The sequence below is a fragment of the Nesoenas mayeri genome (assembly GCF_963082525.1).
Source record: "Nesoenas mayeri genome assembly, chromosome: 27".
In the NCBI taxonomy this organism is placed as follows: domain Eukaryota; kingdom Metazoa; phylum Chordata; class Aves; order Columbiformes; family Columbidae; genus Nesoenas; species Nesoenas mayeri.
In genome coordinates, this window is record NC_137555.1 from 503630 (window position 1) to 523396 (window position 19767).

General features: G+C 59.6%; 1 protein-coding gene across 1 annotated transcript; it reads right to left on the reverse strand.

Moving 5' to 3' along the window:
- Window positions 1-11160: 11160 nt before the first annotated feature.
- ZNF703 (zinc finger protein 703) lies at window positions 11161-13861 on the reverse strand (the record flags this gene model as incomplete). Its single annotated transcript, XM_080360346.1, has 2 exons — window positions 11161-13325; window positions 13649-13861. The coding sequence occupies 2 exons, from the start codon at window positions 13859-13861 to the stop codon at window positions 11946-11948; spliced, it is 1593 nt and encodes a 530-aa protein (XP_080216472.1). The 3' UTR covers window positions 11161-11945.
- Window positions 13862-19767: the final 5906 nt, after the last annotated feature.

Here is a 19767-nt window from a genome sequence, read left to right on the forward strand (position 1 = left end):
GCGCCCGCCAGGGGGCGGTGGAGGCGCGGGAACAGCGGCTCCAAGGGTTCGAGACCCGGCCGCGCCGGTGCCGATCGCCCCGCAGGGCTGGGGGCTGCGCACCCCAAATTTCGGGGTCTCCGCTCTGAGAAATGGGGAAGGCGGCGTGGCGGGGGAATACACCGGGCCCTGTGGAGGCTTTGAAGAACCCACAGAAGGTTCTCCCCGGTTCTGACCCCCGGGTTGCGTGTGGGAACCGTCGCAGTGTCCCCATGTCCCTTGTGCAACTGCCCCCGGCCCCGCTCCCCGTCACCGTGGACCCCCCGTTCCCCTTTAGTCCTTGTTTGTGCAGACGGAGGGGCAATAACGGGAAAAGTGGCAGGCCAGGCAAAAACATATTAAATCTTCCACCTCGGTAATTGTTGAAGGGGACTTAAAAAACATGGGAGAGATGTATAAAATGTCAATAAAGGAGAATAATTTGATCTTTGCACTTGATAGATCTCCGAGGGTTATGTATAACAAACCTGTCAGGAGGATTCAGCGCCGTTTGGAAATAAGGAATGAAATATCCGTGATATTTGTCAATCCAAATTTTACAGCTCTTAAATAAACGCGAAAGGGCGCCAGAGATGAAATAGACCTTGTATTAGGCTTGCTTGTTTTTTTTTAAAACGCTTGCCCAGATTTAAGGCCTTGATAAAATGTATTAAATCTTTAAAGGTTTTAATGAATCTAGTATGTGTTTCATAAATCAAGAACCTCTGCTCAGCCCCCTCACAGTTTAATAAGGGTAAACTAGGAAATTGCTCTTAGCTGGAGCAAAATACATTCATATAATATTGAAAAGTAATAGATTTTTAAATGTGGGGTGTGCTGGCTCACAGGCGAGGTTTTGCTTCATAACATCGGCGCTATATCATTACCCTGAATGGGAAACCAGCTGCGTCCATGTGTTTAACAGCATCAAGATGTGAACTCGCACAAAGGTAAATATTATTTGTAATAATCCTGGAAAAAAGGGGAAAAAAAAATAAAAAGCCAAAAAAATCATTACTTCTGGACCCGGGGCCAGGACCATTCGGTGGGGTCTGCGCCGCGGCGCTCTGGTTTCTAACAGCACGGGCTTTTCTATATGAACAAATGGTTTATTGCACTCACTTCTCTCCAGCACTTGAAAACGTTTCACCCCCCCACTGCCCCCCACACCCGCTGCAGCGACGCCCGGATGGAAACAGCTGGTGGGTTTTAGTGCAAAGTTAATGGAGACGAGTTGGTCGGACTCTGAGCGCTGGTCCCATCCTGCCCGCTGCCCCCGCTCCCACGGGGGAAGGGACGGTACCGGCCCCCGGGATGCGGGGGGGTTTGGTGAGGGCTGGGGAGCCAGAGGGTCCCCCCGCCCCGAGCACCGACCCCCCGGGGCTGCTCCAGTGGGACGGGCGTAAAGCGCCGTGTAAAAGTCTGTCCAACCTCATTAGCTGTCACAAGTAACAATGCTGGGCTGGCAATAAAGGCAATTTCCAGCCTGTTGGCCATTAATCACCGCCTGACAGCTGTGAATAGGGGTGGAAAAACTCTGTCCCCATGGTTCCTGCTTCGGCGTTTAAGGTTACCCGTGTGCACGGCCGGAGCGGTGCTGGGGAGAGCTCTGGCTCGTCAGTCCCATTCCCATCCCGATCCCAATCTCCGTCCTCAACCCCATCCCCATCCCCATCCCAATCTCCGTCCTCATCCCCATCCCAATCTCCATCCCCATCCCCATCCCCATCCCCATCTCCATCCCCGTTCTCATCCCCATCCCCATTCCCATCCCCATCCCCATTCTCATCCCCATCCCCATCCACATCCCCATCTCCATCCCCATCCCCATCTCAATCTCCATTCCCATTCCCATTTCCATTCCATTCCCATTCCCACCTCACCCCATTCCCATCTCACCCCATTCTCATCCCATCCCATCTCATCCCATCCCATCCCATCTCATTTCATCCCCATGATGCCCAATAACTATTCAACAAGACGTTTGGAAAGCGCCCTGAGGCCGAATGGCGCTGGGGCTGCGGTGCCGCTGGGGCTGTGAGGCCCCTGCCCGCTCTGACGTGGCTTTGACAGGGAAAGGAGATGGGGAGGGGGACCATGCCGGGGGAAATACTTAACAAATTAAGTCTATCGAACGTTATTTGCAGATTAGGGTGCAGAATTGTGTTAAAGTATGTCCGGGCTCGTTCCATGTCAGGGCTAACAATGCAGCGCTTGGCAATCAAGGCGGTTCCGCGGCGTTGGCCATTAATCATCCGCTGACAGTCCCGAGCTGGGGAGGGGAAAACACCCACATGTGCTCGCTGCCCCCCGCACCTCGCTGCCATCGGGACACACTTGCCTGCACCTTCAGACGGATTTCGTGTCCCCACATCTCACGGGGCAAACAAGCTCAGGGGGCAATCCCCTTGGGGAAGCGGTTCTCTGAAACGGGTTAAAACTAGTGGTGTTTCAGCAGTGTTTTTCCCTCCATCCTCTTGCTCGCCCCCAATCTCGGGGCTGGGGGCTCATTCTCAGAGGGGACGGTCCCCGTGGGAGCCAACGCTGCCGTCCCAGAGCCCACCCCGCGGCTTCGCTCCGCGCGGCCCCGCGGACGCCAGCGCCATGGCCGGGCGCCAGCGTGCCAGGTCATCCTCCCGCAAAGAAAGGAGCAATGTTTCCAGCCCCCCGACGCCGTTCTCTAAAGGGAAATGATTAATGGTGCTTGGAAACCACAATTCATCCCGGGAAAAGAAAGTGGATTTACCCGAAACATGCGTGAGAATTAGCACTCGGATCAGCTCCGAGGGGCAGAGGAGGGAAGTTAATGGCAAACAGAGCCCGTCTGTGTGCAGGGAGGGAAAACACCCCGCGAAAAACACAGGCTGGGGATGCTGGGATGGAGCTGGGGTGCGAGGAGGAGGAGGAGGGCGGTCACCAGCATTGGTCCCCCCGGGCTGGAAAGCTCAGTCACTCCTGTTCTTCACCCGACACGGCACAGGGAGGACGGACGCTGCTGGTGGGACCCAAATGGGTCCTTCCCAAAGTCCCAGAGGAACCCGGGAGCAGGGAGAGGAAGGAGGAGTTTGCACCGAAACCCAGAGAGTTCCCGCCTGCAAGTGCCAAACGCTTTAGAAAAAGCCCTTTTTGGGGCTCGGGGAACAGCTCTTTGCTCTGGATCGAGGTCCCATCCCGTGAGCGGCACAGAGGCGCTTGGAAAGGGCTCCAGGAGGGTGATTTATTTGTGGGATTCCGGGAAGGGCTGGGGAAGCCGCGGCGAGGTGCTGAAGCCCAGGTCAGGAGTCAGCCCTGTCTCTGTGATATATTTAGAGTGGGATAATGTAAGCGACAGGAGGGGAAAAACCAAATCCGCGGAGGAGGTGCAGCCCTGGCCCCTTGGCCAGGGAGTTACTGGATGATCTGAGCCAGGGAACAGATAGTTGGATTTCCCTAGTTTCTCCCTTCAAATAAATCACAACTCCAGAGCCCTTTAAACTCTGCAATATGATCTGTTCCAATAAGGAAGGGAATGAAAGGCTGCGTCTCCCTGGAAGCCTCCAGAGCCATAAATCTACTATGTACAAACACATACCAGATTTCCAAGTGCATTTATTTTATTGTATTGTTTTAACAGAAAAATCAAACTGCAATAAACTCAGTCCCTCATTAGCTGTCTCTGTGCCCAGGCCAAACGCTGCTAATGAATAAAACCAGGACAAAGGAATGTGGCTGTCGTTCGAGAGCCCGGCCAGGGGCTGACCCCTCAAAAGGGGCTTCCCTGGGACCCCGCGGAGGCAGTGGGATGGGGGAGCCCAGGGGCCGGTCCTGTGTTGCCCAGCACTGCAGCTTTGCTGGGGTTTGGCACCCCAAATCCGGCATCCCCGCTGTGGGCATCCCTGCCTGCCCCACAGTTCGGTTCGGGGGGTTCTTGCCCTAGTTTGCTGTGGCCCCCGACATTGTGCTCCCCAAGCGAGCTGCTCCAGAGCAGCACGGAGCACAGGGCGGTTTGGATGGGGGACACGTGTGTGCCCCTGCCCCACGAGGCTGCGCAGGCGAAGCAGCTTGCTGCAGTACATCTGAACCCATCAAGCACCAGGTCAAACAACACCCAGCCCGGCAGTCGGGGCAGTTTCGGGCTTGTTGGTCATTAATCATCCGCTGACAGTCCTGAAGGCTCCGGCTGCTCCGCCGAGCGCCGCTCTGGGGGACGGGAGAGCCTGGGCACGGACGGGTGGCTGTGCTGGTGGCAGCGGGGACAGCGCAGTCCCCTGAGACCCACACGGAGCACCCATCGCTTCTCCGGAGCCCCCGGGGATGCACATGAGGGTCCGGGTGCCGTGCGGTGCTGCCACGTCCCGGGTGCTTGAGATGCAGCGACTCGCGCTGATCTGGGGAAAGAAATGAAAATGAAGCCCGAGCTGCCCGGGAAGGAAAAAGGAGCCTGTCCGCAGGATTTATGGCGCTGACACGGCCGAGCCCGAGAGCCCGGAGCAGCGCCCGCGCGGGTCCCGCCTCAGCCCACGGAGAAATTCCTGACTTATTGAATCACATTTGTCATCCCTAAATACATATGCAGGCCCGTGTTTCTGAATCCATAAACATCTTTAACTAACTCGGCTCAGCGAGGCCTCTTTCAGCAGTAATTTATATTTAACTTTTTCCATATGCGGGGCCTGTCGCGCTGGTGTCATTTCCGGGAAGGCCGGGGGGCCGGGGGGAGCGCGGCGTGTCTTGGCCACTGCGGCAGCCCGGCTGCTGGCACGGCGCGAGAAATCCACCCGCCAGAGCCAGGGCTCATTAATCATCTGAACTACTCAACTGCCAGCTCCTTTCAAGATCTTTCAAGAAGTGTTTTCACCCAAAATAGAGTTGAAAACGCGCCGGGCCCTACTTTCAGAGTCTCATCCATCTGGCCATTATGGGGAGTGTCAGGCAGCTCTGACAGACAAGGCTGCTCTGTTCGAGGGGCCCCGGCTCCCGCAACCTGTCATATCGCAGGGCTGATGGCATCTGACAGCTCCATTTGTGCCTCCCCGAGAGATGAAAGGGCCATTTGCGGTGGCGAGGGCACGGGGGAGAGGGATGAGCAGGGGCACGCCGGGCGGCGGGATGCGGGATGGGATGCTGCAGCATCCCTGGTACCCTGCTCTGCCCCGCGGAGAAAACCGGCCCCTCTCCTCAAAAAGCCACCGCTGAGCCCTGCTGGGGTGCAAGCGACGGGCATCGGCGTGCAGTGTGGGGTGCAAGCTGGAGCTGCTGTGCCCGTCACCCACCCTCTGGCTGTGCCACCGCTCGGTGCCGAGCACGGAGCGTCCCTTGCCAAGCTGGAGCCACCAGCCCCACGCTGGCTCTGCCCTGGCTGCTGTCTCCCCCAAACCATCTGTGAGCATGCCGGGTGCTGGATGCAACCCCTGGTGCTCAAGCAGTATGAGCCAGAGCCCAAAACAGCACCATAGACCCCAAAACCAGCACGGTAGACCCCAACACCATGGGAGCTCCTCCTGTGGTGGGAGCCTCTGCGCCGCACCAGGATGCACCTGAGGCAAGAGACACGACTGCTGGGGCTGGGACATGGGGAACCCTGGGGAGACCCCCCGAGCCTGGTCCCAGGGCTGCTCCCGGCTTTGTGCCCCCGAAAACCCAGGCCGGTTCATCAGCCAGCGGTGGGCGGGAGTTGAGCATTTGAGCTGTGGAAGTCGAGGGATTATCAGCGCAGCAGCCGGGGCAGAGCACATCCCCGCGGCTGGACGAGCCGGACGAGCACCCAGCGAGCGCCTTCCGAGGAGCTTTTCCCAGCACAAAACTCAGCCAGAGCCTGAGACACCTGCAGAAACCCCAGAAGGAACAAAGGGATGTTCAGCTCCAGTTCCCGGCAGCCGGCGCAGCGAATTCCCCTTCCAGCCCCGCCATGCAAGTGGTTGTTATCTGGGACAGGTTGAGCAATAATTCTCTCGCAAACCTCGGGTCGCTCCGTGCCTGTGAGAAATGAGCAGCCCCTTGTGAGCCCGGCTGGCGCTTTGCTTCACGTCAGAGACATTTTCCACAGATCGCAGCTCTTCCCAGCACAGAGGGAGGACCCGGCTACCGTCCCGCTCCAGCCCCATGAACGTCACCGAGACTGAGCGAGGATCTGGGACAAAACCCCACAACGGGAACCAGATTGAAACCCGCAAAGGGAACCGTCCGTCGCTCCAGCAGCAGCAGTTCGGCGCTCCTCCAGCAGCTCTGCCCGGCAAGCAGCACATCTGAAAATGCTTGTCTCCTCTGTCCCCGCCACCCCTCCTGCAGAAGCTGCTCATGGAGAGGAGGCACCGGTACCCCTGGGCTTCCACCAGCCCCTTTTTCTCGGGGGCAGCAGCATGTCCCTCTCCCAGTGAGGCACCAGTGCTGCTGGACATGTGCTGGGCACCGGCGCGGCACCGGGACCTGCCCTCTTGCAGACGTGGGAGACACAAAAAGGCCATTTCAGGTCCCTGATCCGGCGGGGTGTCCATGAGCAGGATGCTGGATTTCCAGGATTTACAGTCCCCAAAGACACCACATGCCTGCGATGCTGCACGTCCCTTGGCTGCCCCAGGTTCAGCTGGGCCAGGAGGGATGATCCCTGGTGTTCGGGCCCATGGGGCGCTGGCAAAGGTCACGTTGCCCCCGCACGGCGTCGAGTGCGTCACCCCGCTCCGCTCGGCCCATCCAGCCCAGCTCTGTCGTGCCACAGCCACATTCCACCATCTCGCCCTGCGAAGGCAGCTCCCGCGCGGGCCCGTCCTCACAGAGGTCGCGTTCCTCCGTCCCGACGCGTGCACCGCGGTGGAAGGTGGGTGAAGTCACGGGAAAGCTGCTCCGGGAAGTTTCCATAAACACTGTGTTAGAAAACATTACAGTCTGTGGAAATCTGTTTGTTATTGTGAGCTGAGCTAAAGGAAGATACTCTGTAAACTGAGGCATCAGCCGAGCGCCTCCCGCAGCGAGCGTTTAGCTGGAACATTTCTGTGTACAGAATTATGACTCTTCAGTTATTCATTGTGATAACAGAGATAACTATCAGCCGTGCATTACGGTGAGGAACAGGATCGCTTGCATGCACCAGGGCAGATCTGTGCAGATCAGCACGAGGACCGGGGGTTCCACAGCCCCGTGCCAGACGGCCACGCTGAGCTGGCACCAGCATCGGACATTGCAGGGGAAGGAGGGAGCCACGGCCACAGGTCACACTGGGCACCGGTAACTGGTCACCAGCCAAATCCGGCTGTCCTGGCGTGGTGGGAAGATGTCCGTTCAGCGCTGCTGCAAGATGCGCCGGTGCCGCTGGGAGGATCCGCACCTCACGCTGATTTATGGCCAGGGAGGTGACAGCGGTGGCTTTGAAGCCACATGCAAGTCCTCTGCCACCTGCCGTGTTCCTGGTCACCGCAGCACCCCAAGTGCTCGCCCACACTCTTCTGGCTTGGGGGTCCCCAAGCGCCTCGAGGTCTTTGCTCTTCTCCTCCAAGGCCTCCATCACCTGTGCTCTCGCTGGAGAAAACCCACAGGCCAGGGCAGCGCTGGGCTCCGGCGCAGGGCCACGGTCACGGCTGCAAACCGGGGGAGCAGCTTTGCACCCTGGTGTCCCCAGCTGCCCCCTCCGCCCCGTGTGGCCGCCGGCTGCTCCTTTCTCAGCTGCGGGCAGCAGGGGCTCCGTGGAGGCGGTGTCGGCTGCAGGGGCATCTCCAGGGCTCGGTCTGTCCCTCCGGGTCCGCTCTTGGCACACGCAGCACGAATCATCCCCTAAAGCAAAGCCCCGACCTCGTGCTGGCCGTGGGGATGCTGGCGGGGGACGGGACGTGGCCGCTCCGCTGCGGCTGGCAGGACAAACACAGAGCCCGTGTTCTCCGGGGCTTCCACCGCGGCTCTAGTGGAAAGAAAAGCTGCTTTATGCAGCTGAGGAACTTCTCATCCACCCACCATCGCTTCTGCTCTGGCCCCGGCATCCCGACCTGACCTCCTCTTGGCGGGTGCGCACCAGCCCTTGAAGACCTTGTGCTCCGAAACGCCTTGTCCGTCTGCGGGCAGACACCTCCGCATCACCTAAAAGACATCAGGGGGTTGCGCGCAGGAGAGGAAGGAAAGCAACAGCAACAACAAAATATGGCCTTGCTCTTTCATTCACATATTTATTAGGTGGATGGATCATTTGCGGTCAGATGGGCTCTGGGCCTTACAAACGGGGATATTTATAAGGCACGCGGCACGGTGGAGCTGTTCTGCATGTGCGTCCAAGTCATTCCTTCCCCGGCACAAGGGATAATGTTGCCTTTGTTCGGCTGCCTCCGACAGCCGGGCACAGCAAACCGTGCCGTGCCGCTTGGCCGGGCCCCTCTGCCGCGCACCCGCGCTCGCCGCCGCGGCAGCCCCGGCCCGGCTCCCTCCACACACACCACAGCCCCGGCAACGGCCGCAATAAATCAATAGGAAAATAGAGGCTGCCAGTTAGACTAAACAAGTGCATTTGCAAGGATTGCTAACCCTCATTAATCACTCTGACAGTCCTAAAAACACATTTCCCCTTTAATGACTGTATTTGGATAATCAGAGCCTTTTCCTCGCGGCGCGGGGTGACTGACGGCGGGTGCGATTGCGGCGAGCGCCGGCACCGGGGTCACCGGCGAGTCAAGCGCTGGAGGTCCCAGCAGCTCGGGGGGAGCTGCAGAAGTTGCAATAGGGAGGGGAGCCCCAAACCCGCCGTTCCCGTGCCCAGCACCCACCTGTGTTAACCCAGCCCTCCCTCCTCAAAACACCCCCCATGGCTGGGATTGAAAGGGCCTTTTTCTGTCACTCCACGTTCCTTTTGGTTGACTTCTGCCTCCCGGAGAGGTTTGAAACCTCACACATTTTTCTGTATAAATGATGCAACACATTAATGCACAGCACATTATGAAAATGGTAATTCAAACCCATACAACTCTAAATTAAGCCATACATTATCCGACCCACTCAGCTATATATTTTGCAGAAAGACAGGGTTGAATCAAATCAAACTGAAACTGTGGAGTGCAGGTTGTTAGACAGAATGATTAATAAAGTGCATCCTAGTGCTCTTATAAAATGAATTCCGCAGTAACCTGGGCATACATTAGATAGGGAGTTATTTAATATATTGGCACCACAATCATTCCCCGGCAGATAAAGCCTCCGAGTGTCGGCTGCGATCAGATGCTACTTTGCAGCATTCACACAGCCTGGCCCCAGTGCTGCAGTCTTTAGGGAGGGGAAAAATATTCCTCGGGGAGCCTTGTGCGCGGCAGGACGCGCCGAGCAGCATCCAGCTCCCGTCGCCGGCGCAGGGAGAGCGCGGGGGCGCGTTTTGGAGCTGGGAGCACCCTGGTGTGAGGAAGGGCCTGGGGGAGAGGGGAGATGGACCCTTGCACATGGCAGGGCCCCCAGGGCCGGCATGGTCTGCACTGTTCTATCGCCTCATGTGCATCCACCAGCACCGCGGCATCGCCCTCTCGCCTCGCGGCATGAGGGTCTCTGGTGATGGACGCCGGGCTATGGATGGGGATGGGCACGGTGGGATGAAACGCTGCACCGGGGACACGCGACAGGCACCGCGTTTTGGAGCTGCAGCCGAGGAGTCGTGATTTATCCCGGGGACCGGCGGTGCCCAAGCGAGGCCGACACCGAGCAGCATCAGCAGCAGGAGCGGGGGCCACAACCCCAGAGCAGCGATGCTCCCGAGGCCAGGGGTGCACACAACACCTTCAAATGCCACCGCATAGCTCCGTGGTAGCGCAGGAGCTGTCCCACCAGTGCTGTGCCCGCTGCCCCAACACGCTGCTCCGCGGTGAGCACCGGCTGCAACGGGTCTAGCATCCAGCTGGGACACGGGACGGGACACACCAGCACTGCCACCCGCCGCGCAGAGCAAACAGCCGCAGCAAAGCCCCTCTGCTCCCAGCCCAGCCCTGCAAATCGCAGGCCAAGGGGAGACTGGCCCCCAGCACCACCAAACGCCCCCATTTCCAGCAACCAGCAGGTTTGCAGCAGGAGACCCCGGCGGGGCGCCCCCAGCCCCATGCCCACGGCCACGCTCGCGGTAACGGGCAGGAAAATAAAATTCCCGTTGGCAAAACAAGCCCCTGTTCTAAGCACATTATTTTTCAGCTCAAAGGACACAAAGGAATTTAAACACAGGGCATAAGGCAACATAGAGAAGGCAATTAAGTGCGATTAATTGCATGACTCACCCAAAACGCAACAGGCATAAAGCACTCAACAGCAAGAAAAAAAGAAGTGATGTGGGGCAATAGGAGCACATGAGATCTAAAAGGGCAGTGGGGCACAGCCGTGGTCCTGCTGCTGGGAGAAAAGCCCCTTTTTTGGGGCCTGGGGGGCAGCACCCCTGCTGCCGCAGGCCTGGCGCGGGCAGCAGCGGTGGGAACCAGCCCCATCTCAGAGCCACAGACGGCCAAAATGTTAAATGGGGAGGGGGACTGTGATTCCACGCCAGCTCTTGGCTGCCCACGCACCCCTACGCGGGAGCGGGACCCCGGTTGTATCGCAATTCCGTCCCTAAAGCTGAATTCTCGCGGCGGGTGCAGGCAGGAGAGGGGCTGTCGGGGGGCACTGGGCGCTCTTTGCACCCATCTCAGCTCAAACGCCTTCTCGAACCTTCCCCGCTCCGCCACGCACGAGAAACCCGGCGCTTTCCTCCCGGGGAAACGCACACGCGAGGAAACGGACCCGAGGAGGCACCGCACGCCCCGTTTCTCCCACACGAGCCCCCCGGCCCGCAGCCGCCACCTGGCCCGGGGATGCGGCGATGCCCGGGGATGCGGCGGGACCGCGCTCGGGGCCGGGAGGGTCCCGCAGCCCCGGGGGTCGGGACCGGCCGCACCCGCCGCCGCTGCCGCTAGATGGTGCTGGGAGCCCGCGGGCCGGCACGGAGCCCCGGTGCGGAGCTCCCGGCCCGCTACGGAGCCCCAAGGCATGAAGCCCCCAGCTTCAGTACAGAGCCCCCCGCCCGGGTACGGAGCCCCCGGCCCGCTACGGAGTCCCCCAGTCCGGTACAGAGCTCCCAGTCCCAGTACAGAGCCCCCCAGTCCGGTACGGAGCCCCCTAGAACGCGGGTTCCCGGCAGCACAGGGAAGGGAGAGTGCAGGGAGGGACGAGAGAAGACACCACAGGGTGAATATAACCAAGAGTCATTTATTAACAAAATCAGACTTACCAAGCCGGAGCTCATCACCCGCCACGCTCGCCGCCCTCCCGCTGCTCCGGTCGAGGGACCCAGCGCCCTCCGCTGAGCCCGGTGCTGCCCGCTGGAGCCGCCGCTCTTCGCCCCCCGTGGGGGACACACATACGGTGCCGCTTCCCACGGCCGCGGTGGGAGCGGCGGTCACGGCGGCAGAGCCGTGGGACGGGGAGCTGCGCGGCCAGGCCTTCGCCCGGCCGGCCGTCACAGCCGCCCCGGCCCCGGCCACATCGCAAGAAATAAAGAGAAATTAAAAAAAATAAACATTACATGTGTTAAGTCGACAAATGAAGAGGAACAGAATCCTAACGATGGACGTGGGGGAGGAAAAGGCCTTTTCTTTCTCTCCTTGTGTGTCAGGAGTCATGCAAGAATTCCTCAGCGGGGAAAAGAAGAAAAGGGAGGAAAAAAAGATCAAAATAAACAGAAGAGGAAAACAAAAAGGAACCAAAAGGAACCAAAACCCCCACACCTGCAAAGGAAAGATTTTTTTCTTTTTTTTTTTCTCTTTCTCTTTTTTTTTGTTTGTTTGTTTTTTTTTTTTTGTTTTTTGTTTTTTTTGGGACACAGACTGTTTGCATACCATTGATTCATCGGTGTATTAATGCACTTATATTCCCAGCTTTAAGCTAACATACAGTAAATAAATACACAGTCCAAGGAGGGAGCGAGGGGCTGGGGCGAGGAGGAGGCTGAGCAGGGCGAGGGGCCGCCGCGGTTACTGATATCCCAGTGCAGAAGCTGAAGTTAGTCTTTGGCCGTAGAGCGCGTATGGAGAGTAGTAAGGTCCGGCGGCCGGCAAGGAGGGCACCGGCAGCGCGCCGGCCGTGGGCAAATGGCTCTTGCCGTAGGGGTGGTACCTGTTTAGTCCCAAAGTGTGTGGGCTCCTCAAGGAGAGGGAGGCAGGTAACGTGTTGGGGCTCCCGGGGGCGGCGGGCGGGAGGTGGAGGTGGCAGGAGGCTGCGGAGCCCAGCCCGGAGGTAGGGTAACCCGCCAAGAGTTTCTCCGCCCCTGGCAGGGCCGTGTGGGTCCGTAGGTGGGTGAGCAGCTCCTCCGAGGTGGCAAACCTCTTGTCGCAGGGTCCGCTGGCAGACACCCAGTTGCATATGTGGGGCAGGGGGTCGTTCTGCAGCATGAAGCCATAGGTGTAGAGGGGGTGGCCGGGCAGGCTGGGGGTGCCGCTGGAGGAAAGCGTGGTGTGCACCGAGTGCAGGGGGTGCGTGGGGTACACCAAGGGGTATCCGCTCTTCAGGCTGCCGGGGTCGTGCACGCAGCTGGAGCAGTTGCTGGAGCCCAGGTGCGAGGTGCTGTGGTAGCTCAGGCAATACGGGTCCCGGCATAATCCCTGCATGAAGGAGGGCGGCGAGGCCCCCGTGAGCGGGCTGGAGCTGGGCGGCTTGCCCGGCAGCCCCAGCGCCCCCGGCAGCTGGCTGCCCACCAGGCCCGGCTTGGTGGGGTCCAGCCCGGGCACGAACTGGGATGGGTAGCCGGCGTAGGCACCGACAATGGAGCCGTGGTAGCCGATGCTGGAAGGTGGCAGAGGGAAGACGGAGTGGCCCGGCTTGTAGGGTGAGACGGGGGCCACATGGCCGGCGGGCGGCAGGGCGGGGGGCTCCGACTTGCGGCCCGAGGGGGGTTCGCCGTGCGCCCCGGGCTCCGCCGCCCCACGCACCAGCCCCCCGCCGGTCCCCTCGGGGCTGGGCTTGCCCGCCTCGGGCTCCTTCTTCTCCTCGGTGCCCTTGGGGTCGGCGTGCTGCGGTGAGGCACCGCGGGAGCTGCCGGGCGAGGCGGCGGCGTGCGGGGGGAACGGCGGGCAAGCGGCGCTGGGCACCCGAAAGCCGGCCTTGTCTGCGCTGCCCTCCTTGCGCGGCTCCCCAGCGCCCTTCGAGTAGGGCTTGAAGCTGGACTTGTCCTCGGGCGGTGCGTCCACGCTGCCCGGGGGCTTCAGGGCGGCGGGGCGGGCGGCGGGCTCCTTCTCGGCGGCGGGCAGCCCGGCGGAGGCCACGGCGTTCAGCTTGGAGGAGGGCGGCGGGTCGGGCTTGCCGATCTGCGAGCAGGTCTGGGCCAGCAGCGCCAGCGGGCTCTTCTTGGCGTCCAGCTGCGGGCGGAGCGGAGCCGGTCAGGGGGGAACCCCGACGGTGCCCCCGTCCCGGCCCCCCCCCCATCCCACCCCCAAAATCCCGGGTGCAGCAGGGCCGAGCCCGGCGCGGAGCCAGGGCGCGGGGGATGGGGGGACGGGGGGATGCGCTTGGCCGGGGTGGGGTGGGGGGAGCCGGGCTGCGGCGGGAGAGCGGGGAAGGAGCGGATCGCGGGGAGCCGGGAGCGCCGGCAACGGATGAGCCCGGGAGGAGGCGGGAGCGCCGGACTGGGATGAGCCCCGGGCGGACCCCGGGGTAGCGGGCGGGGGCGGCGGGCACTGACCTCGATAGGGCTGACGGGCGTGGAGGAGAGCGGCTGGAGGTACTCGGGGTGCAGGAGGTGGCCGCCGTGGGCGCTGAGCATCTTCAGGACGCGGATGGGCAGCCGGCTGGCCTGGCGGAGCGGGTCGGCGGGGGGCGGCCGGGGCGACGGGGCGCCCGCGGTTCCGCGGCTCGGCGGGGTCCTCGGCCGGGGCCCGCCGGGGGCACCGCTCATTTGGGGCGGGGGAAAGGGGGGGGGGGCGCCGGGCTCCGCGGGGCCGGGCCGGGCCGGGCGGGCGGCGGAGCGGCGGCGGCGGCGGCCCCGGCGAGACGAAACCCTTCCCTGGCCCCACCGACACGTCAAATAGCCCCGATGGCGGCCGCGCTCCGAGGGGGCCGGCGCCGCGCACCAATCCGCGCCCGGCCGGGCCCCCGGGGCGGGGAGAGCCGCCGGTGGGGGGGGCGAGCCGCCGCCACCGCCCCGCGCTGCCGCTGCGTGGGGAGAACCGCCCACGGCCCGACACCGGCGGCGGGCACGGGCTGCGGCGGGCACGGCTCGGCTGGCACGGCACGGCACGGCATGGCATGGCGTTGTGCTCATGGCACAGTTGGGCACGGCGTGGCACAGCTCAGAAAGCACGGCATGGTAGAGCTCAGCCGTTATGGTATGGCACGGCAAGGGTCAGAAAGCTTGGCATGGTATATCTCAGCTGTTATGGCATGGCATGGCATGGCTCACAAAGCATGGCATGGTATATCTCAGCCGTTATGGAATGGCATGGCATGGCTCAGAAAGCATGGCATGTTATAGCTCAGCTGTTATGGCATGGCATGGTATAGCTCAGCCATTATGGCATGGCACAGCACGGCTCAGAAAGCACGGCATGGTATATCTCAGCTGTTATGGCATGGCATGGCTTGGCTCAGAAAGCTTGGCATGGTATATCTCAGCCATTATGGCATGGCACGGTATAGCTCAGCTGTTATGGCATGGCATGGCTCGGCTCAGAAAGCGTGGCATGGTATATCTCAGCCGTTATGGCATGGCACGGTATAGCTCAGCTGTTATGGCATGGCATGGTGTAGCTCAGCCGTTATGGCATGGCATGGCACAGCTCGATCAGTATGGCACGGCCTAGCATGGTGCTGCTAGCACACCTTGGCGTGGCATAGCGTGGCTCGCGTAGCATGGCTGGCACAGTTTGGCATGGTATGGCACAGCTCGGATGGCACGGTACAGCATGGTGCTGATAGCAGAGCTTGGCATGGCGTGGCACAGCTCAGCTGGCACGGCACTGCTGGCACAGCTTAGCATGGCACTGCGTGGCTCAGCTTGTCTTAGGTAAGATCAGCCTGGCACAGCTGAGCTGCGGTGGCTCCTGCACCCGGTCTGTGTCCTGCTGGCCCCAGACACAACCCGTGTGCCAACTGGGACGGCGCTGGGGCTGCTGGTGGGACAGCAGCGTCACCCAAACCTGAAGGGCCAACACAGTTTGCACACATACTGGTTTGTGTTGCGTGTGTTGCAGTCACCAGCCTTTATTTTAACAGCAGTGGCGGCCATTGCAGCGTTTTCTGCTCTTGGCGTGGTGACCAGTGACTGATCATTTCACACCATTGACAAATACGCAGCCATCAGGGATGTGTCCAGGACTTACCCGGAAAAAGTTCAGAACGGGGATCCTGGTGACCCGTCCCTCTGACCACACGGTGCCCTCGGCACGGTCCCGGCTCTGGATATTGGCCATTATGGTGTTTTCCTGCATGTCCCCGTGGCTGCGGGTGCATCTTTGCCAAGAGCAGGTTGCAGGGCAATGGTTGGCGGTGCAGCCGGGGCTGGCGGGATGAACCAGCTCTGCCCACCCGGCCTTGGGGTTCAGTCCCCCTGCCTGCCTGGCGAGGGGAAAGAGAGACAGACACCTGTCATTAATCATATTAACTCCTGACAGATGCTTTATGTTCGACAATGTTGCTATTATTAAGTTCATGTGGCCGCCCCTCACCAAGCCCGTCTGCTCCGGGCTGCTTGGCTGGATTTCCCCCGCGAGCGCCCTGGCACGGCCCGACGTCCAGTCCCGCTTCTCCAGCCGCTCTCAGTCACTCCGATGGTCAGACATGTCCATTCTCCCTCTTCGTGAAGCTTCCTCCTTCTTTTATTTCCCCTTTCCCAATGCTGACCGCGAGATGGATTCAGCCGGACAGGGGGACGTGGACGGAGAGGCGCTGCCGTTCAAAGGAGCCATTCAAGTCGGGAGGAAATAGAGAAAAGTCTTTCCTCAAAGTCCCGGAGTTGTGCGCCAACAACAACACGGCCCTGACAAAACATCGAGTGCGGTGGACAAGGGCCTGAGAGCAGCGGCGACGCATCTGCAGCGCACGAGGCACGAGGAAGAGAAGCCTCCGGGGCCGCGTTTATTGTTTCCCCCAAAACTCGGGTCATTGGGGAGGGCTGATCCTGCTCTGGTGCTGGAGCAACCACAGAACATCTCTGGATGCAGCTGGTGTGCGCTGGGTTACAATTCATCAAGGGGCTGTCACGGGTAATGGTGAATCCTGCTCAGTGCCGATGCCCGTCCCTGGCTATGGGCTTCATTCTGAAATCCATCTGGGTCCTGTTTTCATTAAGGGGAACAGTGACCAGAGGGAGGGAAAAACTTCCCTATTTCATGTTCCTTTCTGCTCCACAAGTCACCTGAGAGATCGCCCGCCACAAAGGGTATTCCAATAAAATACGCCAGACCGCTTGCCGAATCAAAATAACACAGGCACCAGATGAAAAGCAAAATATTTTGAAGAAAAGTAAAGCCAAAGAAGACAAAAAGCCTCCGTGAGCGCTTTCAGAAATGAGTAATGGTATTTTTGCTGCCTAATCAGGGCTCGCCCCACCTGGGCTGCTTCAGAGAGGCTTTATTTTCCCAAGGACGTATCCCAGCGCCCGTGCGCTCTGCTGGGTTTGCAGCCTGCGGAGCGCGGCCGTGCATGGGAACGGTGCAGGGGGACGGTGCAGGGGAACGGTGCAGGGGGACGGTGCAGGGGAACGGTGCATGGGGACGGTGCATGGGAATGGTGCACGGGAACGGTGCATGGGAACGGTGCATGGGAACGGTGCATGGGAACGGTGCAGGGGAACAGTGCAGGGGGACGGTGCAGGAGAACGGTGCAGAGGGGACAGTGCAGGAGGACGGTGCAGGGGAACGGTGCATGGGAACGGTGCATGGGAACGGTGCAGGGGGACGGTGCAGGGGAACGGTGCAGGGGGACGGTGCAGGGGAACGGTGCAGGGGGAATGGTGTTTTTCTGGAAGTTCTTCCAGCAGCTTGGGAAGAGCCCCAGGCAGGGTTTGGGGTGACACACACCGGGGGTGCCCCTCACTCCTGGGGCCTTCCAGCCTCATCCACAGCTCTGGGAGATGCACAGAGGTGCTTTGCAGCGCCGGCGCACATGGTGCCCCGGGGACTTTGAACGAGGGAGAGAAGCAGGAGCCGGGCCCGGAGCGACGCGCGGGCTGTGCCGGGCGGGACAGCCGGCCTGCCCGCGAGGACACCGCCGCAAACCACGGCATTCCATACACAAACAGTAAACTGCACCAAAAGAAAGCGTTTTTCCCAGAGGTCAAGGGCTTTCCTTCACCTGCCCGTGCTGGCTGCCACTTGGACAGCACACAGTCTAACGCTCAGCGCTTTTATTGTCTATTTTTGCTCTGCCCTTTAGCAGAAAACCCTTTCTGGTTCTGCCACACGCTCGTGTTGCTATAGTCAGAGGGTTGCTCTACCGTGGTGCTGTAGGTACCGCGGCACAGGCTGCCGGCGCGGGGAAACGGGGCTGGAGTGGGCAGGGGCTCTGGGCGCTGCGTCCCGCACACAAAACTGCCGGGATGAGACAAGACATGGATTTAAATCACTGCGACTCTCCCAGCATGTCCCTCTGAGCCGCACTCCGCAGGAAGCGCCATTCCCAGCTCGCTGCTGCTGGATGCGGTTTAAAGGAGACTGGGAAAGCGCTTTATTTGTGCGCCGCGTACCTGCTGCGTTACAGGTAAATCACCATCCAGCACCCCAGGGACGGCCCCGGCCCCTCCGGCTGAGCCGCCGAGTCAGCGTTTCCCCGTCCCCCCCGCGCCGCGGCCTCGCTCCGAGCTGCAGAACAAGTGCATAAAAATGATCTTATTTATTACAGGAGACATGTTTTAAAACAACTGACAAAATTGCAAGATGTAAAACGACAAGCAAGTGCTTTTTCTTTTTTAAAGCCATATAGACTTCTGGCAATGATAAAAATAGTGTTTTCTTTTTTAAAGTTGGAATTAATCTTTCTTTCCAAAGCAATCGTGTAGCAGGAAAGGCAGGAAGACACTTAGATATTAACTGATCCTCAGTGGGTGATGGTTACTTATTGAGCAGCCGGGCGCTCGCTCTCCTCGGCAGAGCGCTTGACATGAAAGAGCAGCGTGAACATTAAAGCAGAAAAAGGTGAAGGGTTTTTTCCCCTCCCCTGTTCCCTTGATGTGTGACTAACAGCTGCTTTTCTGTGTGACACATCAGTGGGGTCTTCCTGTTGTTGATGTAATGAAGCTGTTTCCTGGTGTGAAATTCTGCGGGGTGAATGGCAGGAGGGAGGAACCCTCGGCACATCCCGGCCCCGCACGGCCAGCGGGGCTCACGGCGCCGACGCTTCGGCATCCTTGCATGTGCCTTCCTGCTCGAGTTTTGTGCCGCTGCAAGCACAGTTGTTAGTATGGACACTTTGGGGTATTTCCCCACTACCCCGTCTCTCTCCGCACCAGCGCTGCACAAAGCGGCCCGTGGGGAGGTGACAGGGACCCCCGTCCATGGCAGTGGGAAGGGCCCCCGCGCGCGGTGGGGACGCGGCTGCCTCCCCGCGCTGGCACCAGCCCCAGCGCTTCGGGGGATCCCCCTGGGCTCCTTTAGTCCTCAGACACCTAAAAAAAAATCACTTTTCCCTCTGTTTTTCTTGCTTTCCTCGCCAGTGTTAGTTAATTAAACCATGCAAATTAAAATAACTTAATTTCTATAATATCAGGACCAGAGCCTCGAACCATTTGGTGTAGCTCATCTGGCACGTACATTACATAAAATGTTTGGAGCGGCTCTAATAAAAATGAAAAAGGCTGTAAATCAAGTTTAATTTATTCATTTTCTGTATGGTATGAAAGCATGCCAAAATCAGATTATTTATGAGCCCTTCATAACAATAGGCATTTTTATTGGTTGCAAATGACAAAAGGGGTTCTCAGAGGGATTTTTTTCTTCTTTTAAATTTTTTGAATGCCTTTTCAGAAACATTTATTTTTTTGGACTCTATGATCTCAAAGAAAAACATTTAATCATTGATACAGTAAAAATAATTTATATTTAGATACTGCGAAACACATCAGACTTTAGAACATAAATACACAGAGCTAATCCAGCCCAAGGGCTCAGGCGAACGCCGCAGCACAGGTTGGAGCAGAGCTGAGATTTATACCCGCTCCCCTAAATTTCCCATTAAGAGCATAATCTCCTGTAAGTCTTTCACAAAATGCCTCGGCCACTCGGGGTTTGTTTGCTTTTTCTTTTGCTTTTGCAGAGCCGCGCGGTGTGCGGGTGTTGCACAAGCGCTCGGTGCGCGCGGGTGTTCACACGCGTCACCTCTGTGCACCCACGGCCAGTTCACACCGTCTCGGCTCTGTACAAATGGGGCAGGTCAGCTGCCTCAACACACAGAATATCCCTGATAAACCACCCGTGGGTTGGCATCTGCCTCCTGCTTTTCGGCTCATTTCACCCACCTTGGTGCGCTACCTGGCACAGCGGAGCCAGCGGCGGGTTTGGCGGGTGCGGATGCCGATACCCACTGACCGTCCTGGGATGCTCTTGGGTATGAGCCACAGCAACCCCAAAGCCCGCAGACCTGAGTTTTGGGGGCAAGAGGAGATGGGGACCCCAAGATTCCTGGCAGAGGTGGGAAGCCTGGCTGGCTGTGCAGGGAGTGGCTGTGCTGGAGGGCCCTTGGTGGAGGAAGGGGACAGAGGTGTCCCCTCTCCCAGGGACAGGCCTCTGCACCCGGCCTGGCCATTCTGAGAGGGAAAAAGCCAAAGCAAGAAGAGAAAGAGAGGGAACCCCCTCCCCAGGAGAATTAGCA